At 48.8% G+C, this 25479-nt stretch overlaps 1 protein-coding gene and 1 long non-coding RNA gene across 5 annotated transcripts in view; one reads left to right on the top strand and one right to left on the bottom strand.

Annotated features, from left to right (window-relative positions):
* Positions 1-3064: 3064 nt before the first annotated feature.
* The window catches only part of MPZL3 (myelin protein zero like 3), a 51888-nt gene continuing 29473 nt past the window's right edge, over positions 3065-25479 (bottom strand). For all 4 annotated transcript variants that reach the window (XM_053204042.1, XM_015062272.3, XM_053204044.1 and 1 more), the window contains 9 exons: positions 24400-24464; positions 21392-21546; positions 19816-20041; positions 15561-15673; positions 12499-12736; positions 9058-9196; positions 6869-6929; positions 5480-5566; positions 3065-3566 (listed from right to left, as the gene is read on the bottom strand). In XM_053204042.1, the coding sequence (XP_053060017.1) occupies positions 3474-3566; positions 5480-5566; positions 6869-6929; positions 9058-9196; positions 12499-12736; positions 15561-15673; positions 19816-20041; positions 21392-21546; positions 24400-24464 (1177 nt within the window). In that variant the 3' untranslated portion in view covers positions 3065-3473. The remainder of the gene's footprint in view (positions 3567-5479; positions 5567-6868; positions 6930-9057; positions 9197-12498; positions 12737-15560; positions 15674-19815; positions 20042-21391; positions 21547-24399; positions 24465-25479) is intronic.
* On the top strand, positions 11087-16932 carry LOC128311928 (uncharacterized). Its single transcript, XR_008290639.1, has 3 exons — positions 11087-11810; positions 14604-14755; positions 14856-16932. It is a non-coding gene; the product is annotated as an uncharacterized LOC128311928 (long non-coding RNA).

Raw genomic sequence — 25479 nt, 5'->3', positions numbered from 1 at the left:
CAGGAGGCCTCCCGGTACATGCTGTTCCACGCCAGTTCCGGGAATCCTATTTAACAAGGGATGGACCCACGTGGTCGCAGAAGAGATGTAAAGAAAAGACACACAAAGCAGGATCTCTAAAAGCTTAAGATCTCTTGGAGAAAATAAAGCCTCACACTCATAAAACAAACAGAGAACATGAGGAGATAAAATCTGGTAAGTGTAGAGACATCTGGGAAGATGGGAGAAATAATCCACTCAGGCAGGACTGAAGCAGGGCCTTGAAAGAACGTTGATTTGGGCAGGCAGAAAGGGAAAGGGAGTTCCAGGCAGGGAAACACCCAGAGCAAAGGCTCAGAAGCAAGAAAGACAAAGGCATATGGAGCAGAGGGTTCCATCATGAAAAGAAGATGAGAGGCATGGATGGGTGGACAAGATGGCACCCAAACTCAGGAGGCCATGAACACATGATCTGAAAGTCCTGGGAGAGGCAAATCTCTGTTGTTTGCACCATCTACAAAATAGGAAAGGTCTCTGCTCTCTGAGAAAACTCTGAGTTCCCTTATTTTTTGAGAAAGAAGGTACGTTTGGGAGTTGAGTTTTACAGAAGTGGTGATGGACCGCCTCATCTCCCTTGAGGAAGACAGACCACATTTGCAAACCAGCTGGCTAAGACAAAAGGTCAGTAGTCCTTAGAAACTGTGTTTATGCTTAGTAAGAGGATAACTGGTCTGTGTGGGGACAAAACTTGCAACCTAAGGTTCTTTGGCTCTGAGTAACTAAGTCAGGGGCAGCAAGACCCCTCCCAAACACACACACACACACGCACACGCACACGCACATGCACAGCGCTAGTATTTTATCAAACAAACTGCCAGTGTAGACATGTAACCATATTGACTGGCCAAAAGGAGAAAAAGTGGGTGGCAAGGGGAACGAAGACTAAAGGGCTGGCGGAAGCTGCAGCCCTTTCCGGGAGGTACGTCTCCAGGTTCCCAGTGGACAGGCTGAAGTGTTTTCAGTTCTGGTAGCCAAGCTCTGAGGCTGCTAGCTTCTCTATTATTCATGGGTGGCCCCACCCGCTCTACTCCTTCAAGGCCAATTTCTGTTGGCAAAAGCCTGCGTACTTCTGGAAGCCTTTGAACATGGGAGCCTCTGGTGTTCTAGGGACTTAAAATAGTACAAATTCAAGTAACAAAACTGCTTGCTAAAAGGTCTACTACAAGGAGATCCAGCTTGCATGTTTCCAGCAGCTCTGCCACCGTCCAAACGTGCCCCCTGGGAGCTGGGCAAAACCCTCCCCTCAGCTCAGCTTTGGAGCTCTCTCTTCCTTTGGGTGGGATAGAGGGGTTCGGGGTGCGCGGGGTTCAAGCACTTCCCGCCCACAGAAATAAAAGGTAACGAGAGATGGGGACAGAATCACTAGAAGACAATCCAAGTGAGGAGGAACTCATTGGAAGGGGATGGAGGGCCCACACCAGACACTGGCACCTAAACCACCTCATCTAGTCGCCACAAAAAACCCTCTGGGTCTCCATTTTATAGGGAAACAGCCTCAAAATCCTGAGTCAACCAATGGCAGTATCGAAGAAAGAACAAAAGGCAGAGCCAGGGTTGAACCAGGCTTGTTTGAGCTCGAAGCCCATTCCCTCTTCCATATGCCTTCATGCTCCTGGATTGAATAGAGAACCACCCGCAGGAGGAGGGCATGAGGGAGCAGGCAGCTCTTCCGATGGTCCCCACGGGGCCGTTACAGTTTTAGGCAAAATTAGTATTTGACAGCTGTGGATTTCCACTCTCAACCTTGACTTGAGGCCTGTGTATAAATGAGACATTTGTGGGGAGGTCGGGCTGAGAGACAGAAGGAGGCTTCCTCTTCCCCCTCCTCAATTACAGTTGCTCTACCCAGAATGGAAACCAAACTTGGAAGGAATCAACTTCCAGTTCGGGCACGTGGAACTCTGGAGGTGGGGTGCCCCCACTTCCCCGACCCCAGCGCCCTCCGCAGGAGCGTGTGGGTAACTGCACATCCCACCTTCCAGCTCTTACCCTAATTTATTCTCTTTGACCCAGAACATCAGATGTTAAAATCACCATCCGTCCACCTAACTCCGTACCCCGAAGGTCCTCATCCTCTGCAGATAATATTTGAGGAAGTGGAAAGGGACCCCTTAGCCCAGGAGAGCATGTTACTTAATAGCCCAGAAATGAGATCACTTCCTCTCCATGAATCCTTAGGATATGAAAGAGTCTCTCTGCTCACTCTACTTATCATGGCACTACGTGTCACTTCTCTGATATGTCTTGGACAGGATGCACATATTGCAAAGTATTGACATCCTCCTTATTTAGAGCTAACAGGTGAGAAGGAAACATTTAACGACTCTTAGCCATGCTGCACAAGAACGAAAATGAGACTATAGGCCTCCGAGTAGACACCCAAGAACAGTTGGTAAAAGAGAAAGAGGCAATAATGGGTGTGTAATGAGAGGGTCCTGATGTATGGAGAGTCAGGGGAATCCTTCAAAAATGTAGCTGCACTTGAGATTGGACCAGAACTCCACGCCCTGAAGGGCTAAGCGGGAAGGATGGGGTACAGAGAACGAGGAAGGGCCTCGGCAGTCGAAGAAAGGAGGCCTGAGCAGAGCCCAGGCTAGAGATGGGAGCCCAGAACCAAAGGATCTTTGAAACAAACCTCGTTACATCTTACAATGGTACCAAACGTATAGGGACCTCCCCCTTCCGACCAAGAGTTAACTCGGCGGCCGTCTACTTTTGGCAAACCAACGAGCTCCATTTTTGAAAAAGACAGACAGATGCCCAAACTCCACCAAGGATGCCTCCGGTGAGGCCCAGGAAAGAGCCACCGGCCATTCTGATACCAGCCAGGCCAACAGCTGCTGGGTTAAATCCTCGAGCCACATTCATTCCAACCCATTCACTCCAACCCATTCGCTCCAACCCATTCACTCCCACACTGTCCCAGGGCCAAAACTGGCCTGCAGTCACTTCAGTCTGAGGGACTCCTGACTCTAAATTCCTCACCAAAGACTCCACTCCCCCCTCAGCCGGGGCATAAACAGGATGATTTCCACAAGCCACGTTTATTTAGGGGTAATTTGCCAAAGGAACCATTTGGGTTGGTTTTGATTTCTGTGATTCTTCCCAGTAACCCATCCATGGAGACCAACATCCAAGGGGAGGACCTGATGGAATGCAGGAGGCCACTGCGGCGGCTCGGCCAGGGTCCCCAGGGCCAGTGTCCCGTTCCAGAAGGAGTGCCGCCATGCTTCTCTCCACCGAAGCCCGTTCCTCCCGAGCTGTCCCGTCTTTCTGCCAGGTTCTGAACCCTCCTTCTTCAGCCTTTTGACCAATGAGGCAGGAAACCAGCTGGGGTGGGGGCAGGGGTCCGGAATGACCAGGACAGTGACTCGGGACACACAGAGGACAGAGTCTGCGCCACTGCTAAGGACAAAAGGAATTCTCCTTTCTCCTCAAAAGGCTTGCTCTGGTTTGGGGATTCCCCCAGCTGACTTTTCTTCAGGCGGGTTATTTGGGGCTGACCTCAGAGAAGGCCAAACTGGGTGCTGCAGGGGAAGGGAGGGAAGAAACAGAGCACATTTGTAAGTATTTTGATCATAATAGTTGCCATTTATTGAGCTCTCTCCATCGATCTGGCCCAATTCTGAATTTCACAAGCACTAACTCTTTAGATCCTCACCACCTGGGAGGGAGGTAGTCGTCTTCTTCTCACTTTAAGGATGAGAAAACTGAGGCTCAGAGAAGCTAAGTTACCTGCCCAGGACCATCTAGCTTCTAAATCACAGAGCCAGGATTTGGACTCACATCTTCAAAGCTTGTGACGTCAACCAGTATGCCATACAGCCTCAGAGAGGGGACACAGGCGTGGTGCCCCCTTCACTGAAATAAATATGATCAATTCAACAACAACAACAAAATTGCAGGTTTATTGTTATCCCTGCTCCCTAATCGAGTATCACCTCTATACCTGAGGTCTCAAACAAATGGCCTGCGGGCCAAAATCTGTCCAGACGCTTACTGAATTTGGCACACGGTCTTTAGAAATAACTTGACCAGCTCCTAAAGGCCTTTGAGTTTTGTGGCTTTGGCCTCTCATCCCCCTTGCTTTATTCGGTTCCATTTCAAGAGGACAGAAGTGCTGTTTTCCAGTTTCAATCCAAGTACCTACACTGAACACGGGGAAGGTGGACCTCACAGAGTTTCTGCAGATAGTGTCGCCCAGGTGAGGACGCACTCAGCAGCAGCTACCATGCAAATGTCATCAGCAGGTCTCTGAGAGGCCGGACAAGGCCTGGCAGGGACCGCAGCGTCACAGGGCAGTAGCAGGAGAAGGCCAGAGGGGTAAATATGACTACACGCAACTTCGGAGTGGAGCTACTGTTGCACTTGGTGGAACCAGGCCAGGTCCCTGATCTCACGCTTCCTTGGCAGGGTCCTTCTCTGCCGCGATCATCTGGGAGTCATGTGTTCTCAGTGCCGCTGTGACGGGAACAAACACGAGCAAGAGGCCAGCCTTTCTGGGCCCAGCAGAACACCACTCCTCTCATGGCCGGGGTGCCTATAATTAGTCTACAAATAGTACCGTGCCCGTCGCCAGCTCACCCCTTCTGTCCTTATTCCTACTCACTGCGCCCCAGTTGCCTTTTCTACGTGCTGTACTTCCCTGTGGAGTGGAGGAAAGGGAAAGAAGGAATCCGACTCCATATTATTGTATGGAATGCAGCAGGCAGCCTTCCTGGCGATCAGATTATGTCCAAGCATCGTTAAGTCACAGAATTTAAAAATGTAAGAATTGGGGCACCTGGGTGGTACAGTCGGTTAAGCCTCTGACTTGATCTTGGCACAGGTCATGATCTCACGGTTCATGAGTTCGAGCCCCACATCGGGCTCTGGGCTGATGGTGCAGAGTCCTCAGTCTCTCTCCTTCTCTCCACCCCTCTCCCGCTGGTTCTCTCTCTCTCTCTCTCTCTCTCTCTCTCTCTCTCTCTCCCCCCCCCCAAAATAAATAAACTTTTAAAGACTTTTTAAAAATAAAAAAATAAAAAGGGAAGAACTGGAAGGGACTCTTGGATAGGAAGGAAGATCGCCACACAACGTTTGTCCAAGGATCTACAGTACCCTCCTTATTAGTTGTGTTTAACCTCCAATGAGGCAGGGGTACTTTGCTCATGCCTGATAAAGGTGCCTCTTCTCGCCACTAAAATCCATCACCGTTGGCCCTAGTGACGCTTAACTACTCGAGATTGGGTACGAAGGCAAGATTGGTCTTCTACCCAGCAGGGCTTCAGCATTTCAGACTTCCCTACTACTTAGAAAGCATCACAGGGCAGTAGCCCTCGGCAGAGTGACCTCCCTGGGTGACCCAGCCATGCCCACCGCCTAGGAGTTTGCCATACCCTCACCAGCTCCTTCTCCAACCCCCGTCACCTGGCTCAGCCAAGCCCAGAACCACTCTCACCATGGTCATGTAGGTGGCCTCTGCCCTTCCACTCGATTCTTCTTCCTCAATCAGCTCCCGTGTGGTTATTGAGGAATAAACATGTTTCTAGAGGGGAGGATGGGGGAGAAACGGGATAAACGTTCCCCAAAATCGGCAAATGTTATATGCCAGAGAAAATGGCCATCTGCTACTGTTCACAGGGCATCAACACCAGAGGGTTATTGAGAGCTAGAAAATGATCGCCAATAATGACAATTCAGTCCCCAGTCTTCCCCCAAATTAAGAAAAATGGCTAGTCGGCGAAGAGCACTATCTGAACCACATTCTTTGCTTCAAAAGATAAACATCTTTGGATGGCCATTTAGGTAGCAGCAGGGAACCCTTATCTTGCCAGATTACTTGTATCCTGTGCTTATTTCCTTCTAATTAGAGGCTTGGCACGATGGCACTGATCAGCAGCTAACTGCGGTTATCTCTTTGACAGGGTTTATGTGGCAGGAACAGCCCTCCCTGAATCTCACATCTGTGAGGTCAGTGGTAGTATTCCTGTCACTATTTGGGGAGGCGATGTCATCTAGTGATAAATTCTTGGGCTTCTGAGGCCCCAGCTGCGACAAAACCTACTCTTGGGTCACAAACAGGCCAAAAGATGGAAAAGTAAATACTCAAAGAGGAGTTTTTGAAGGAAGGAAGGAAGGAAGGAAGGAAGGAAGGAAGGAAGGGAGGAAGGGAGGGAGGAAGAAGGGAGGGAGGGAGGGAGGAAGAAGGGAGGGAGGGAGGGAGAAGGGGGAGGAAGAAGGGAGGGAGGGAGAGGGGGAAGGAAGGAAGGGAGGAAGGGAGAAAAGGGGAAGAGGGAAGGAAGCGAGGGAGGGAGGGAGGAAGGAAGGAAAAAAGGAAAGGAAAGGAAGTTCAAGGAAATGAATTCATTTCTCAGTCTCTAATAGCAATTATTTATAGCTCCATTACAAACTAATATGGAAGAAGAACTTCTTGATCCTCCTACTTAAGGTCCCTGAATGATTTCATCTGAACTGTTGACTCCTGAATTCACCACAATTCTCTCTCATGGCTCCCTCATGATGCCACAGATGAGGAAGCTCTTGCAGATCATCGGGTTATTTGGACCTTACAACAGGACAAATGGCTCTGAGTCCAGTGCTCCTTCCTCCAGCCCTACCAGGAAGCCCTGTAGCCCCACCCCACTCCTACCCCGGGGGCTCTCGCTCGCTCGCTTACTGAAGGTTTCCTGAGCCCCTGCTCCCTGCCCAGCACCGGCCGGCATGCTGAGACATAACACTGAGGAAGATAGTTCACAGAGGAATTGATGGCACCACCTGAAATGGTAGAGCCTTATCCACCCGGCCCCACACTGGGCCCAGCAGCAGAACGGTAGAGTTCTTCCCTTACCTCTGGATCAGCCTTCTGTATGTTCTCCAGGCTTTTTACCAGGGTTGTGGACGTTCCTGAGCTGCAAGGCATGAAAATCATGGGGAATTAACCGGCAAGCACTGTATGTTCAAGAGTCCCTGCAGGAGACCCCACAGAGCTTTGTGCAGAGGGGGACCTCAGAGGAGGAACTATTCTTTCTAGATGCCCACCGCCAGCACCAGTCAGCCCACCTTGAAACCTGAGTAGTGCATCTCTCTGATGAAGGGCAGGAAGGGATTCTGCAGATAGTCTGGGCTGAACAGCAGCGTTGACTTCCCTATTAACCTAACATCTTTCTGCACACACATTTTCAAGTGAATTAACAGTGAGGGCCACGGGATTAGATTTTATCACAACCGAGGACTAGGGAGATGTAGCTGGACCAGCAGGGGGCGACAGAAGCTCAGCGACACCCAGTTTCAAAGGGTTCCTGGCCATCCAGGGGGGGGAGGCCGAGCAGAATTGGCGCCACAAACTCCCTGATCGGCCAGCCCTGGCCCCTTCCCAGCCCTCGGCCTTTGATCTCTTGACCATCTGCCCTCTGCATCTGCCACTGAATACACTTCCTTTTTTTCTGCTCTGGCCTAGGCAAGAGCTGAAAAAAATATAAAAATAATAATAAAAAAAAAATCATGGTTGAAGCTAGAAAAGAAACCGGATTTTTTTTTTTTTTGTCTTTAAGTGGAGGAAATATTTTTCGCATATTATCTGAGTATAAAGCTGTGTGTTCTCATTGTAAAATAATTCAAATAATAAAGAAACATAGAGAGGGGTGCCTGGGTGGCTCAGTCGGTTGAACGTCCGACTCTTGATTTCGGCTCAGGTCATGATCTCAGGGTTCGTGAGTCTGAGCCCTGAGTCAGGCTCTGTGCTAATAGAACAAAGCCTGCTTGGGATTCTCTCTCTCTCTCTCTGCTCCTCTTCCCCACCGCACACGCACACGCTCTCTCAAAATAAATAAATAAAACATTTTAAAAAACAAAAGAAACACAGAGAGTTGGAAATTGAAGTTCCAGTAAACCTCCCACCCTCAGGGGACCCACCTTCTCTTTTCTCCCAAACAGCACTACCAATACTTGGGAATTATTCTCCCAAACTTTCTCAATACGGGCCTAGGGGCACTCACACAAGATATGTTCATTGTATATAATTTTCTTTTTTTATAAAAATGAGATCGTATCATACATTCTGTAATATGGCTTCTGGGACATCTTTCCATGTCGTCCCATTCGGGATTGTGCACCGTGTCATTGAATGGAACACCTATGCAGTGAATCATTACCTTTCTGACCGTCACTGAGGATGATTTCAGTGTTCGATTATCACCCGTGCTACAGCAACCGTGTTTACAAATCTCAGCATAGCCGTCTGCTTATTTCTTTAGGATAAGCGAGTAGACACGGAAACACTGATTTCATTTTGTGGGAAACTGAGGCCCAGAGTGGGTAGGTGAGTTGACATGGGTGTCTAACTTTGGGCTCAGTGCCACTTTCATGCCCAGCGTAAAGACCCTTGGAGAGGCCAGCCAAGCTCAAACCGAGTCAGCGAGGCCCCGGGGGGAGGAGGGGCAAACCCAGAAGGCACGCCAGCACCTTCCGTGGAATGGGTGTTTTACGGGGAAAAGAGACTCAGAAGCCAGAACTACTTAGCCTGAATGGGGGCCTTTGCCCGTGGGCAGAATTTCTACAAGACAGCCACAAGACTTCGTCATCAACACTTGGGTAAATGGGGGGCGGGGGGGCCATGGGCCTGCCAATGGCCAATGAAACACTGCTGCTGGGTCGGAGCACCAAGATCTGAGCTTCTAGGTGAAGTGGATATCGCGGATAATCCAAAAACCATTTCTCTCAGGCACGGACTGGCACCATTATAGCTCTTGCAAAAGGTTTATACTCTTAATAATGCTCTCCTTAGGCCACCAGTTACAAAAGAGCTGGCAATCTTTGTGAAATACCAAAGTGAATGAAGAGGGTGTGGGGACGTGCAAGGACTTTCTGGAGCACGGTGAGCAGGGGGTGGGGGTCCCTACCTAGATGACATCTAATTTGACAACCACAAATGATTCTATTTTAAAGTAACCCCCTTCTGGGAAAATGGCACGGTTAGGGTGCTGTCACTCTCCCACTTCGGGTTAGAGGTACCACCAGCGTCCCAACCCAGCCCTGTACCTCGCATTCCTGTGGGTGTTCTTCACGATCAATATCAGAACGGGAAGCAGCAGGATAGTGCCACAGACAATCCCCACAATGATCACCAGCTGATTACCACCCAGGATCTCAGGTTTGAGGGCTGCTGGGGTCACCAATGCTTGGGAAAGGAGAAAAGCAATTAGAGGGTCTTAGTGTTTCGGGAAAAGAGCTGAGAGTCCCACAAGTTCTATACCAAGGAGCAACAGCCAAGTCAGGAAGCTGGGGGAGAAAGCCAGACTCCACCCCATGTGGAAACCCTGGGACTCCAGCGGTCCCCATTAGATGGAGAGCCAAGTCTGGCTCCCTTGCTCACCCCTACAGTATAGGTCAAGGTGGGTGGGCGAAGAGAATAGCACCTTACCTACAGCAGAGTTTCCTTTTACATTAACAATTCTATCTTAAAATAAAACAACAGATGCTTCAGAGGCTGTAGATCTTTCTACGAGAAAGTGGTTGCTTTCAAAAGGATACATGCTACAACACCCAGCCTCATAGTCAGAATGCCAGGTAAGGCCTTCAGGGGCACTTCTACCCATATGGCACCCCTCATTCATTTCCTCATGTCCCTCTAAATACATACGTAAACACCTCCTGGGTGCCAGATATCACTAGGCACGGAAGCTCCAGAGACAACGCGTGGTCCCTAATCTCAAGAAGAGGGACAAACACATCGACAGAGAACCACAGACTGCTCTAGGTGCTATGACGGAAGTCCACATGGGGCACAGAGGGGCACAGAGGAAAAAGGGTACCCACTTCTACGGGGGGCAGATGAGAATTCCTCAGCCCTTTAAAACCCTTGAGGAAACATCAAGTTTGCTGGGCAAACGATATGGGGAAGGATGGTGGGGCACAGTATGTGCCAAGTCTGGAGGCCCGGCAGGATGGTACATTCAGAAAGTAGAAATCGTTCTGGGGGTCTGGTTCAAGGTTGCATTCGTGGGTACAGTGGAGAATGAGGCTGGATAGATAACAGAGTCCCCAGTCATGAAGGGCCTTGATTATCCCAGCCAGGAGTCTGGTTTTTGTTTCTGTAGACAATGGAGAAACCACTGAAAGATTACAAGCACTGGACAGAATGCGGAGATCTGTGATTGACAGGATGGCACAGAGAGCCACAGGAAGGATGAGAGCGGGGCCGAGGATAAGAGCAGATACGTGTTGGGGGCCTGCAGGCCAAGCCAGAGGGGAAGACAGCCAGAGCCTAGCATAGGACTGGAAAGAAGGCAGACCCAAAATCAGTAGTAGACATGACAGGACCTGTTGACCTGTTAGATTGGAGGTCATGGGAAAGGGAAGAATCAGGCACAACTCCCAGGCATCCGGCTAGGTAACCGTGTAGATGGTGACGGCGTTAACGCAGGTGGAGGAGATAAGCTGGAGATGAGCTGTGGAGACGTGTGCAGGGGCAGGTTTGGCTATGTTGTGATTGAGGAATTTGTGGAATATCTGGCTAGAATTTGGAAGGAAGGAAGGAAGGGAAGGAGGGGAGGAGGGAGGAAAGGAGGGGAGGAGGGAGAGGTAGGAAGGAAGGAGAGAAGGAAGAGACGGAGGGAGGGAGGGAGGAAGAAAGGAAGGGAAGGAGGGGAGGAGGAAAGAAGGAAAGGAGGGGAAGAGGGAGAGGTAGGAAGGAAGGAAAGAAGAAAGAGAGGAAGAGAGGAAAGAAGGGAGAGAGGAAGGAAGGGAGGGAGGAAGGAAGAGAGGGAGGAAGGGAGGGAGGGAGGGAGGAAGGAGGGGAGGGAGGAAGGGAGGGAGGGAGGGAGGGAGGAAGGAAGGGAGGAGGGAGGGAGGAAGGAGGGAAAGGACGGAAGGAAGGGAGGAGGGAGGGAGGAAGGAAGGAAGAAAGGGAAGAAGGAAGGGAAGAGGGACAGAGGAGGAAGGAGAGAAGGAAGAGAGGGGAGGAGGAAGGAGAGAAGGAAGAGAGGGGAGGAGGAAGGAAGGGATGGAGGGAGGGAGGGAGGGAGAGAGGAGGGAAGAAGAGAAGAAGGGAACCCAATATAATATTTACTGAATATAGAGAGGATGCAGTGTCCAATCCTACTCGGGTAAAGGCGACCGAGGATGGGCGATTAGAGTACCATTAGTGATGTGAGGTAAGTAGAGGCAGGAGCAGAAGACAGGTTGCAGTGCACTCAGGAATTCATTGGAGGTGACAGAGGAGACACCACATTCAGCCTCTGAGCAAACTACTTGGCTAAGTCAAGAAAGAAAGACACGACTGATTGCAGTGATGGTCGCACAACTCTGAATTTTCTGGAACCCCTGAGTTGCATGCTTTAAATGGGTGAGCTGTACGGTATGTGAGTTGTGTCTGCTTTAAGAGAGAAAAAAAGACACAGGGTGCGAGCTAGAGTAGACGAGGACAGAAGGTAAGAGGAAGAGCTGAGCGTATTTATAGGCTGAGGAGCAGAAGCCAGTAGAAAGCACGAGGTTCCCGAGGGGGAGAACATGTCACCTGAGCACAGAGGTTCGGATCAGCCCGGGGCGGAAGGGAGCCTTGGGGGGCAGGACGGAGGTAAGGAGGGGGGCAGATGGAGGTAGGCCTGCGGGCGGGGAGGCCTTGGAGGTTGAGCGAGCCCCCACTAATGGTGTGTATTTCCTCCGTGAAGTGGAAAACACAACTTCATGTTCATGAGGAGGTGAAGAAAGCCATTTGTCCTGCTTCCCTCTCCGGCTGGGAGCCTGTGCTGTTACAGGGAGGTGCTTCCATTGACCCAGATCTCTGGTCAGAGGTACCGAGCTGTGTTCTGGCCTCATTCACTTCCCCGCCCCCAAAAAACCGCAGCCAACCCCCAGCGAAGGGCTCTAGCAAAAGGCAAAGTCCACAGGCCACATCCTGACTGTTACCTGTGCTCTGGTTTAACTTTAACCCCTCACCAATCACCCTCTCCGTCCACACAATCGAGTCTTTATTCTCCCACATACCACTGGCTTTAATGCACAGGGTTGGCCTGAATACAGAAAACGCCTCTGTTTGGGGCTCCGGTCTCTTCCTGTTTTCTCTCTGTTCGGTGCTGTCTCTCCCCAGCTCAGGGTCATTTTCCCTCCCACTACGGAGCATACAGCACCCAAGTAAAAAGTGACTTCGGACACCAACTCCAATCCACCTCTGAGCTCCTGTACCTTTCCATCAGCCTATCACACCGGCAACGAGTGAGTTCTGGCAGAAGGCGTGTGTTCACCAAATACCAGCTCCCTTGACCTTATACATCCTCAGGGCCAGAACTAGAGCGAGGCAAGCAAGGTGCCTAGGGCTCCAAATGCCACTGTCAAGGCCACTGAAGTCCAGGGCACAAGCGCTTGTAAGAGACAGACGCCCCCTGAAATTCTGCACCCTGAATGCCTCTGGCCTCACCCTAGTCCCGGCCATGCCCACCCGCTACGAGGCCCCCCATCCCTCCCCAGCCGAACGTCAGATACTTCGGGGCTCTTTCAGGATCACGTGCAGCACGGTGGTTTTCTTGAAGGTCAGGTTCCCCAGGTGGATACTGCAGGTGTAGCTTCCTCTGTCAGACTCCCGCACTCCTTGGAGCATGATAGACGCATCATTGCGGGAGGTGTCCCCCACCAGGGTTACACGGTTCTGGAAGCGGCCCCGGTTCTGGGGGTTCCCCACAGGTACCCTGAGTTTGGAGTGATAACGTAACATAACCTCCTCCTAGAAGGGAAAGGCAAAGTATGAGTTTGCAAAGACCAAGGGGGTCGGGGCATGGGCAAGGTTGAGTGGGGGGCTCTCAGGACGTGCAGGGCCCTGCGTGTGTGGGCAGTGAAATATCAGACAACATGAGGCCATGCACACACACAGGGGCACAGCCTGTGTCACTGTGAAGGACACCACCGAACCGTGAACGCCTGTCCCCTGGGCAGAAAAGGATGAGGAAAGTGGCACAAGAGGCCTTCCCTTCCCATAAAAGGAAGCACAAGGGCCCCTTGACTTCTTATGGCACTCCCAAGTGGATTTCCGACAGACCCTGGAAACACGTCTAAGACTAAATTCCACATTCTTCCCCCAAACCAGCCCCTTCCAGTCCATCCCACTTTGGTAAGTGGCAATGCCTTCTTCCAGATGCTCCGGCCAAAAATCTTGAAGTTATCCTACTAAACTCCTCGCTTTCTTAAATTCACATGGAAAATCCCTCAGCAAATCCTGTCACCTCTGCCTTGAAGATATATCCCAAATCTAGCTATTTGTCACCTCCTCCATGGTTACCATTCTGACCCAGGCCACCGCATCTCTCACCTCAATTCCTGCAATAAGCTTCCTTACTTGTCTCCCTGCTTTCTCCAAACTGGTCTATTCTCAGCAGATGAGCCCTTAGAAATAGAAGCTAAGGGGCGCCGGGGTAGCTCAGTTGGCTAAGCGTCCAATTTCGGCTCAGGTCATGATCTCGCGGTTTGTGGGTTCGAGCCCCGTGTTGGGCTCTGTGCTGACAGCTTAGAGCCTGGACCTGCTTCAGATTCTGCGTCTCCCTCTCTCTCTGCCCCTCCCCCATTCACGCTCTGTCTCTCAAAAAATGAATAAACGTTAAAAATATTTTTAAAAAGGGGCGCCTGGGTGGCTCCGTCGGTTAAGTGTCCGACTTCGGCTCAGATCATGATCTCGCGGTTTGTGAGTTCGAGCCCCACGACGGGCTCTGTACTGACAGCTCAGAGCCTGGAGCCTGCTTCGGATTCTGTGTATCCCCATCTCTCAGCCCCTCCCCTGCTCATGCTCTGTCTCTCTCTGTCTCTCAATAATAAATAAATGTTAAAAAAAAAAAAAGGAAATAGAAGTTAAATCATGTTACCCCTCTACTCAAAACCCTCCAATGCCCCCTCCCATTTCTGCTAAAAGTACAAGGCCCTCCATGATCTGCCCCGCTCCATTTTCCTCTCTGATTTCATCTTACACTTTTTCTTCACTTTACCTCTTCGGGTCACTTCACCACTTCATTCCACCCACACCGGCCTCTTTGCTCTCCTTGAGTACTGGCCTCAGGGCCTTTGTACTTTCTGCTCCCTATGCCTGGGACATCCCTCCCTCCCAAAATACACATGGTTCACTCCCTCACTTCAAATCTCTGCTCAAATGTCATCTGTTCAGTGAGGGCTCTCTGACCACCTATATACAGTAAGAACCACAAACGTCTGCCTTCTTGTTCCTCATAGCTCTTACTAATACCTGACATAGCATATATTTGTTTCCTCATTATTTTACTGTATATATCCCTTGATCTTGACCGTAAGTCTCCCATCAGGGCAGGAGCCGTGAGTGTTTGCTACATAGGTGCTTAAAATACCTGTTAAATGAGTAAGTAAATACCTGTTAAAGGAGCCTGCTTAGGATTCTCTCTCTCTCTCTCTCTCTCTCTCTCTCTCTCTCTCTCTCTCTTTCTCCTCTCTCTACCCCTCCCCCACTCACCCTGTCTCTGTCCCTCTCAAATAAATAAATAAACTTAAAACATTTTTTAAGGCTTTTAAGAAAAGGAAATGGGTATACGGATACAAACATGGATGCGAAACCTCTCTGTGTTTTGAATTCACAGCTCGAAAGGCTCATTCTCAACCTATTTTCTGCAGTGACTCACTTAGCAGTTGACATCTAAATGCACGACAAGCTCCCAGAGGTGAACCTGGGGCCACATGTAATTCCCCATATGCCACCATGAGGCCCACTCAGACGGCATACAGGAATCGAGTGAGTACAAATGACTTTTTAACAGAGGTGGCTGGGAATATGTCTTAATTTAGAAAAGATAAATCTTTTATAAACTTTGCACCTTAATTTTTATTAACAGTAACCGACCTGGGATATCCCCCGCAGCGCACCTTGCCCCACATGTACATCAGCAGGCACAAAGGACGCCTGTGGTCTCGTGAACTCACCTGTTGCTTGCACGCAAGTTCCCATGAACTAGTCTGCGCGTTGGCCCCCAGGACCTACTAATGCCAACACCTGAAGCACCCATAGAGACAAAGAAAATTCCCTCCATCCCAGAAGTGGGGCAGCGGGGCACAGAAGAAAACTTATAAAAATAACCAAAATAAAAATAAGAATGCAACGATTCTTATGCCCAGCCAGGAGCTTAGAGACAAGGCCACCAAAGTCAACCCCCCTCATTCTCCCATGGACTCTACAAAGAGAAGGGAAAAGAGGAAGGAAACTAAAAGGCAGTGACCAAGTCACGTACAAATGCTTTGCACGGACGATCTAATACATGCGTCCCCACGGCCCTAAAAGCTGAGCAGGCAGCAGCAGCAGCAGCAAGAATATCATCCTTCTCCTCTTCCTCATCTGCACCAGAGCCATTTTTCCCACCAGGAAGCTAAAGTTGCCCACAGCCAAGTGGCTGAGCTGAGGCCCAGTTCTGACAAGCTCCGAAGCCCAAGCCCTGCAACACCTCCGCACGGCACCCACTGCCCCGATTCCCCCTGCCCCCACACCACCCTGACGCCATCCGCCAGGGGCTTCGACAGCACAGCAGTGGTGCTTTCTCCTTTACCTTGGCATGCTCTCCTGATGAGAACGTCCAGTCTACCTTGGTCATGCGTTTCTCTCCTGTGCTCTGGAGAACACAGCCCAGCTGAGTCGAATCACCCACATGGGCCATGAGCTCTGGGGATAAAAGGGTAACTCAAGTCAAACCCAAGGTATAATCTACAGAAGTCAAAGAACTTCCAGAAGAGATCATGTTTAGCCAAAGATCCTCAGCCATAAAATCAATGCCACCCCCCAAATACCACACACATTCACTCCGCAGATGAGCCAGATGATCCCGTGTGGACAAAGCACTCAGAGGCGTCTCACTCACATGACACCCCACAGCTGAGAGAATACCCGTGGCTACCCACACACGTCAACTCTGAGGGGTCTTCAATCTACGGTAAACACATTCTGATTCCCTTTAATTCCCTGCTCCTTCCCCTTTTCCAGAATTTCTCTCCAGTCCCAATTCAACTTCAGGTTTATACTAAAGAAAGGACAGAAAATCTTGAAGCCCCCTCTTTCTTTCTTCTTTTTTCGAAGCCCCCCTCTTTCCGATCACCGGCTTAGAAGCCCACATCTGCCGAACATAAACAGGAAGTGGAAAGTTATATAATTCTCATGCTTATATATAACCCACTGGCTCTTTGAGCTGAAAAACTGAATCACGGGTGACTTTCTTCAATTTCTTTCCTTCTTTTTACAGGTTGTCTTAGGACTGGCTTAAGACAGCGCTGGCTATGGTACAGGTCACAGGACTGCTTGCTAATTAGGCCAAGACAATAGACAGCTTTTCTCTTGGCTTGTCTTTCTGTTTTAATCCCTGCCCCCACTCCCCCAACAGATTCCCTTGCTTCTGGCTTCCCAACTCCTAGACTCTTCTTTCTGCTTTTTTTGTACGCGCAACTGACCCCATCATGTGTTTACTGCGTAAATCATTTCAAGGGGCCACTGAAAAAAAAAACTAGCAAAATGATTCTGATTTTTCAAGAATACGCTACACAAACCAACCCCAAAGTCAGTTAAGAAATGAAAGGCAGGATGGTGTTTGGGGAGACACAAACCTAGGGCTTAACTGGACAGAATTCCTTCAAAAGAGCATTAAGCAATGCTCATGAAGGAGCAAACTTGGGGCATAAGCCGATCTTTTCATCCAAATTGTTGCTCTGGGGGAACATGAACTTCCTGCCCAGCAGGGGAGATGCACAATAGGAGGAAAGCAAAAGAAAATATTATGAACTTGAAACTCTATGGAGGGAGTCATTTTGAAAGTAACAAAAATTCACTCCAAAGAAGACGGATAGGGAGGGAAGGTCCCCCTAAATCCAACAGCACATTAAGAGCTGAACTCTATTTTTTTTTAAGTTTATTTATTTATTCTGAAAGAGAGAGATGGCAAGTGAGTGGGGAAGGGGAGGCAGAGAGAAAGGGGGGCGGGGAGAGAGAGAGAGAGAGAGAGAGAGAGACAGAATCCCAAGCAGGCTCTGCACTCTCACAAGGAGCCTGATGTGGAGCTCCAACTCACCCCGTGAGATCATGACCTGAGCCGAAGTTGGACGCTTCACCAACTGAGCTCTATTTTTAAAATGCAGTAAATATAACTGACCCATTCTGCACCTTTCATTGCACCAGGCATGTGCCAGACACGGTGTATGTAACATATCAGCCAGTCATTACAATATTTTGAGACATGCACTATCGTTTGCCCATTTTCAGAGGAAGAAGGTGAAAGCACCCAAAGGCACACGGCCCATAAAAGGCTGAGCAAGCACACACCCCAGACCTAAGTGAAGAAATGCGCAAAAGCTCTCACTCACTGTACCGGGCCCCCTCACGTAAGTGAAGGATGGCTGGTTCTAGAGCAAAAGTACAGGAAGTTAATATTTTTGTTTGCAAGAATATTGTCTGTGATATTTAAAATAAAACCTATGAGGAAAAAGGAATTGAAGCAGTAGGATCATGGAAAAAATTCTAAATGGTAGCAGGAGCATAGAAAAATTATAAACTGAGGAGTAAACTCTGTAGAGCAAAGTATAGATGACTTCACATGGGGGAAGACAACCTCCACCAAGCAAGCTGGACAACTTTCCAGTGGCCAGCAGGCAGATTTTTAGGAGTTGGCTCTACTCCCTTTCCGGCCACAAGGGAAAAATAAATACAGGTTGCTCCACTGGCTACGGGGCAAATATCTGACAAACCCTAAAATTGTTCTAGCCTGTGTCCATGGATTTTCCAATTCTGAAATTGGCTTCTTTTACTTTATGGCCTCTGCGTCTCTTCAAAGAGGGAAAAGGCTCCTATTTTATAGGCTGTATTTGTATGGACAAGCATTTGGGCATGGCATCAGAGGACAAAGCAGAAAGGAGTAGCCCAAAGATGATCCTTGGGGAAATAGCTGATTCATTTCCTTTCTGGAGAACTACAGCTTTGAAATCAAAAGAAAAATGTCACCTGAAAGAAAGTAGGGGGGCGGGGCGCCTGGGTGGTTCGGTCAGTTAAGCATCTGGCTCTTGATTTCAGCTCAGGTCATGATCTCATGGTTCATGAGATCGAGCCCCTCATCTAACAGGCTCTGTGCTGTTAGCCTGGGATACTCTCTCCCCCTCCTCTCTCTCAAAATAAATAAACTTTAAAACAAAAAAGAAAAGGAAAAAAAGTAGAAAAGTTTAGGAGGGAGGTCAGAGGCCACCTTCTACAATCCCTTTTACAGCTCCAGTTTTTAGAAACAGGATTCCAAGTGAAGGGTGCTAATTCCAGAATTTCATTCATTCGACAAATGTCTGTTTGTTTTAATTTTTAAAATGTTTATTTATTTTTGAGATACAGAGAGAGACAGAGCATGAATGGGGGAGGGGCAGAGAGAGAGAGAGAAGGAGACACCGAATCGGAAGCAGCCTCCAGACTCTGAGCCATCAGCACAGACCCTGATGTGGGGCTGGAACCCACAAACCATGAGCTCATGATCTGAGCCGAAGTCGGATGCTCAACCGACTGAGCCACCCAGGCGCCCCTCATTCGACAAATGTTTATCGATGGCTTACTCTGTGCCAGGCAGGGGGTCCAAGGCTGGTCAGAGGACAAAGAATACAGACCCAGGTGAACAGGGAAGACACATCTGGGCAGGCGTGATGGGCATCACCAAAGAGGCGCACACAGCGGGCCAAACCAGCTGGGGGAGGAGAGGAGGCCCAGGTTCTAGCAAGCTTTCCTGAGACCGTAGACTCGTCCCTCAACACTTTGAAAGAATATATCTAATTCTAGGGTTTTCAAGGTTTTTTTTAAGGCAGCAGAATTCTTTCTTCAAACAAAATCTTCTCTGGCAGCCCAATGAATAAAACAGGAGAAAGATAAAGGACTTTGGTTGCAGTTGGAGGCCTGAGGTCCTCTTAGACCAGATCCTCTATTAACCCCTGCCCTGCTCTCACCCTTTGCGCAGCCTACCAGGTTCCTTGGACCTTTAGGGTACTACACAGCACAGTTTGAACACCAGCAGTCTACTGAAGGCACACCCTCCATTTACAAATGGGAAGATGAAATCCAAAGAAGATACCGAGATCCTCTGATTTCTTTTCTGTCCCCTAGAACGCTTACCAGAGGAACCTACTAAATATGGACATGGTGTCACTGAGGATAACGGACGGGAAGTAGGTAAAAGGACAGGGTAAAAGGAATAGGGACTTTGATGTCAGAGGCTCCAGGGCTTAAGTACTAGATGCGCCATTTAATAAACATGCGTCCTTAGACAAGTCACATCTAAGCCTCTCTGAGCCTCAAGTTAATTCATCTGTAAAATGAAAAGACCAATATTTCCTCCACGGCATTTTCATGATGATGGGACACATTTAAGGTAATAATAAAATTACCACTGTCAAGATTTTTCTTTAAAGAACACCAATTACTGGGGTGCCTGGGTGGCTCAGTCGGTTAAGCGTCCAACTGCGGCTCGGGTCGCGATCTCACCGTTCGTGGGTTCGAACCCCCACGTCGGGCTCTGTGCTGACAGCTCAGAGCCTGGAGCCTGCTTCCGATTCCGTCTCTCCCTCTTTCTCTCTGCCCCTCCCCCACTTGCAGTCTGCCTCTCTCTCTCTCAAAATTAAATAAACAGAAAAAAATTAAAAAGAAAAAAAAAAAAAAGAACACCAACTATCGCAGATTCACTCTGTGGTAGGGTCTAGACCAAAGGCTGGCATTTGTTCAACAAAGTCGGTTCCCTTCCCTCTTTGCACATCAGATCTCTTGCCCCTTCACACTTCTCTAGGTAAGCATTCGCATACCTTTGGTTTCCTCTGGTAGAACATGCAGCACCACCGCTTTCTTGAACACCAGACTCTCCATTTCAAGCCGGATTTCACAAGTGTAGGTTCCCTGGTCGGCCTCTTCCACATTTTGGAGCAGGAGAGAACCATCGCTGCGTGAGATGTCTCCCACCAAGCGCACACGGTTCTGGAAGCGCCCCACAGGCACGCTGAGGTTGGCGTAATAGTATAGCACATAATCATCCTGGAGGGCAACACAACATTGGGGGGAAAATCTAAAGTCACGGGCACCAGACCTAGGAGTCTGGATGCAAAAGACCCTGTTCTGTGGAGGCAACGGCATCATCACCATCGCCATCGTACTTGTCATCATCCTTGTCCTTATGATTAAAAAGTACTTGGTGCCGGGTAACACTGTAACTTGAACAAGGCCCTGTGCCTTATTTCACACACAAATGGCGGACTATGGTCCATACATATCCATTTCTTACAGTCTGAGGTAAAATGTAACATCCACTCTGAAGGTCACTCTGGGGATTCAAACTCACAACTTTTGAACACCTTCTCTCATCTCCACCCCGTTTTCTGCTATGGCCCCTGGATTCAAGGGCATTCAAAGCCTTGAGGCAATCCCCCAGACCGGTAGTGGTGACGGTCCCTGGCAGGTTGGCCATCACTCCCCACCCCCCTTCTGCCCTCTTCCAGGCAGCATATCATACAGCTTGAGAAGGAGTCATCATCATGGACTGGCTTGCAGGCTGGGAAGGGGAGCCCTGGGAAATTCTTATTTCTACGTACACCATGGGCCTATCCCTCTCATAATACAAAATACTAATAAAAATTTGAGTGAGAAAAGTATTAAAGGAATAACATGCTATGAGCTACATAAAGAGTATTTCGTTTGTACACTTCGGGACCTTACCGTTAGTAACACGTTACTTAGGATAGATTCCACAAATGATCCTGAGATACAGGTATCTCTACAGAATCTCTGATGGGGTGTATACACTATTTCCCACTCCAAAGAGCTCCCATGAAAGACCCCCTCTCGGCCATGCTTCATCTTCTAATCCCAACACCTGAAGCGGCCATGAAGGAGAAAGAGACGATTCCCCAGCACATGAATGGGGCACGGAATACCGAAAGAATCTGGTCCTCTCCCCGCCAAAAAAGATTATTGTGACATCATTCTTATGCCTCTTCTGTCTAGACCAATTCTCTCCCCTTGTCAGCCTCCCAACCACCTAAACTACTCTACAAAGGGCAAACATCGAGAAAAGAAACAAAAAGAACTTCATGGGCACGTCTCTCATTGCTTCTCAAGGACCCAAAAGGTAAACATTACCATTACGATAATGACTTTCATCGCCACAGATGTGGAGGCTGAAGGTCAGCCAAGTGGAGTTACTGGCCCAGTGGGTCGCACGGCCAAAGGGCCGAGCAAGGAAGAGGCTCAGTTCCGACAAGCTTCAGAACCCAAACTCTGACAACACCACCTCATGGCACCTGATGACCTGATTCTCCCTCTCCCCATGCTGTCCTCACACCATTGGCCAGGGGTTTCTACCACAGAGTTGTATTTACTCCTTGTTACCTTGGCGTGCTCTCCCGATGAGAACATCCAGTCTACCTTGGTCACATGTTTCTCTTCTGTGCTCTGGAAAACACACCCCATCAGGGCTGAATCACCCACATGGACCGTTAGCTCAAGGGAGGAAACAATCAAGTCATTCAGGCCCAGGGAATAATCTATAGAAGCCAAAGGCAAGAGGAGACATCATTTAGACAAACACCCTCAACCACAAAAATCAGTATTAATCACGAAGTACTATACGTCTTCCCTCCCCAGATGACCCAACACAGACAAAGTACTCAGAGGCCCCTCACTCAAACCAGCAGGGCACTCCCAAGGGTAAGAGAAATACCTTCTAGTTATGCACATGTCTCAAGTTGGAGGGGTTCTGCAATCTTCATATTGCAAAAATGCAAATTGATCCTGTTCTCCTAGCTGGTCCCTTCCCTGTTTCTGGACTTCCTTTCTCCCAGCTCCTTTCTTTCCTTCTAGTTTTTAAGTTTATTTATTTATTTTGAGAGAGAGAAAGAGAGAGAGAGCAGGGAAGGGGCAGAGAGAGAGGGAGAGAGAATCCCAAGCGGGCTTCACGCCCAGCGCAGAGCCCAACGTGGGGCTCGATCTCCCAAACCATGAGATCATGACCTGAGCAGAAATCAAGAGTCAGATGCTTTAACCGACTGAGCCACCCAGGTGCCCCTCTCTGAGTTCGCTTTCAGGGAAACCCTGATGTTCTCCTTCCGGGTCATGCATTTAGACACCCACAAACAGGAAATGACATGTCTCCTGCTCCTAGTTTCCCATGGGTTCCCTATCTAAAAAGCCAACTCACAAGTATTCTTTGCTTCCCTCCTCTTTTCCTTTTCTTTAGTTCCCTTACAAAAGCTTCTCTCTGACTTTGCTGGCTGATTCTGGCTGTCCGTGCAGGTCCTTGTAATTAGACCAGCAGAGCACGGTTCTTCCCTCCGCTTTTTCTTTGTGTCTGTCTCCACCCCGCTTCCCACCCCAGCTTTGCCGTCAGCCCCGGCTTTTCAGATCCCAGGTGTTTATGCATAGGCACCACTCCACTATCTATATATCGCTCAAAGCACCTCTCTTTTCATTAAAAGAGGAAACCATTACGCGGCTCTTTCCGTTTGCACAAGATGTGCCCTGCGTGGAGAGACAACATTGAGCAAGACCCCTCTAGGTGCTGGCCAGTTTCTATCGAGGAAGAGCCAAGTGAACACGTATGGGAATAAACAGAAAATGTGCCAGTCTTTTCATGCAAGCTGTTGCCCTGAGAGAAGAGGGTTAACTTCCTGCCCAACAGCAGGCGCGCACAGTAGGGAAGACGGAAACGAAAACATGAACCCTACACCCTTTGGAGGGAAAGTGTTTGGAAAGACACCAAAATCATCTCCAAAGCCGATTTGGAATTTTCCTGTAAGGAAGAACTGAGCAAATTCACACGTGCTTAAAGGTGTTCTTATACCTTTAATTTAATTTAATTAGTTTAATATTAAGCTAATTTCATTTAATATTAAGAGCGCCCTATGTAGTATTAAGTGAAGGTTAGCTAGAAAGCAGAGGCAGCCACCAAAGCGACGAGAAACTGACACCTGACGGGTAACCTTTGTAGAACAACGGATGGAGAAAATGAGACTTTCTACAGAGGAAAAAGCTCTCTGCAAAGAAATACAAAATGCCCTGATGCCACCGCCTACGGGGCTGAATTGTTAGGTCTCTGGCTGGAAGGGCAGAAATCTGCAGGCTGCCTCCTGTGCCTCTGAGGAAATGTCTAAAGAGCCTCAGAACATGACCAGCCTGCATGGTTCTAAAAGCTTCTCTTAAATACATACTATTTTCGTGTGTGTGTGTGTGCGTGTGTGTGTGTGTGTGTGTGTGTGTCTGCATATTGGTGCACATTCTCTGTTTCCTGGAATTAGAGCAAAGGCAGTTCTTATGTGCACGTTGCTGAGTCAGTGTTTAGGTTACCATGCACAGCTAAAAAACTAATAATAAAGAGGAAAAATAAGAGACTATGAGAGCAAAGCACCTTAGTCATTCATTCTTCCTACAGAGCTATCTCCATGGGATAAAGAGAAAAGGCAGGGAGAAGGATGCCTGCGTGGCTCAGTCGGTTAAGCATCCGACTCCTGGTTTTGGCTCAAGTCATGATCTCACGGTTTGTGAGTTCGAGTCCTGCAAGGGGCTATGTGCGGTCAGTGCACAGCCTGCTTGGGATTCCGTCTCCCTCTCTCTCTCCACCCCTCCCCCCTCAAAATAAATAAAAATAAGCTTTAAAAAAAAAAAAAAAAGAAAAGGCAGGGAGAAAGGACGGACAACTTAGAAAGAAGACATGAACTATACACAAGAAGCAGCCCAGAGCACAGAAGTTACATGAACAGGAGACTCCAACCCAACCTGAGGGCCAGGGGCCGGGGCCGGGGATGGGGGCTGGGGGGCAGGGGGGGTGTGTGGCATGGTTCAGAGGAGGTTTCCAGAAGGAAGGAAGCTTAAGGAGAAACCTGAAGGCTAAGGAAGCCTTAGGCAGGCTCGCTGGGGTAAGGTGGGGAGAGAAAGTCCTGGCAAAAGAAACTACCCCAAATTGTGAAGAGCTCAGTGCATTTGAGGAACCACAAGAAGGCTGGTGTAGCTACAGCAACAGCAGAGAACAGGGATTCTGGGACTCTCTTCGGTAATTTCATTTCCTGATCTGAGACTAGCTGTGTTCTTAAGGTCACGATTTAAAGCGCAGGAATGCCAGAGAGAAATTTTCTTCGTACCACATAGGAAGGTCCTAGAACACACAATCAAGGACCCGAAGGCCTTCTGTTTCTAATAGAAACAGAGGAAGATTCAGCTTTCCAAGAAAGAGTTTGCTACCTAGCTTCTAAAACAGCTGCTTCAGCAAAACTAGGATGTTCCAGGTTGGGGTTTCCGTTTTCAGCAAACCAAAGGGAAATGAAAATCTATAAAGCCGGCTTTCGAAAACGCATGAGACTTACAAGAAATCAAACGCCCTCCTTGGTTCCTTGGTTTCTACTTACCCAGTAACACTGGCATCAGGAGGAGTTTCAGTGGGCAACACATGCCTGCTCTCCAATTTTCCAACCTTCAGATAAAAGAAAAAAAAGATCAGAAAATAGCATCAAGAGAAGTTTGTTAACAAACCACAGTGAGTGCCTCTGTGAGCCACTCTGTGCCTGAGGCACTGGGCTATAGCCCCGAACAAGGACAAGGACAAGGTGCCACTCACCTGCAGTTTGCGAGCTGGGGGGGGGGGGGGGGGGGGAGATGGAGGGGGGAGAAAAAGAAGCAAGTGAATGAACAAGAAAATAGCAGATGCTAGAAAGTGCTGTCATGAAACAAAACAAAGCAGTGTTTGGAGAGTCGCTTGGGGGCCGCTTTAGATTGGCTGTAAGAGAAGATTAGATGACAATTGCTTTTCAAGAGGAAAAAAGCAAATAATTTCAGGATGTCCTTGAGATGACAACCCTGGCCATTTCTACAACCTAAGGATGTCACATAAACAAAAGATGACAGCTGACTCAGTGTGAGATTTTTGCCTATCTCTCCAAGTAAATTAAAAGTATTACTTTTAAGCATATAGAGAATGTTCAGGACATGTGGGAAAGGAGCTACACAAATAAGGAGAAAATTTTCAACCCAGTTAAGGCACTCACCGCGTTCTGTGGCGGAAAGGAGCTGCATAAAATACACATGGTGAGCTTTTTTTTTTTTTGCCCTCCCCTCCCCCCCGCCCCCCACCTTTTTAAGCAAGGCAGCAGGGATAGACTGAGACTGGGCCTGCACATGGGCAAAAAAGTACTTTTTAAGTATCTATATTATCTCTGTGGTGTTAATTTCGCTGCGTCTACCAGCTCTGGGAAAGGATTCATTGTTTTTCACCATGCCCCACAATTTTCTTAATGAAACAGAACACCAACTGCAGGGAGTTACAATCCAACCAGTTTAGGGTTCCTACCAACCGCTATGTCTGGTCTCAGCCATGATCCCTGCCCCCGGAACATCCTGCCGTTAAAAGAACTCTACCTAGAACGTGCTAGGAGGAAAGCCGCCTTTGTGTAATACCGTCACAGTACCCCACCCAGCGCTGGTGGGAAGTC

This window comes from Acinonyx jubatus, chromosome D1, assembly GCF_027475565.1.
Source record: "Acinonyx jubatus isolate Ajub_Pintada_27869175 chromosome D1, VMU_Ajub_asm_v1.0, whole genome shotgun sequence".
Classification (NCBI taxonomy): Eukaryota; Metazoa; Chordata; class Mammalia; order Carnivora; family Felidae; genus Acinonyx; species Acinonyx jubatus.
Note: the sequence above shows the minus strand (reverse complement) of the source record. Positions and strands in the feature narration are given on the sequence as shown.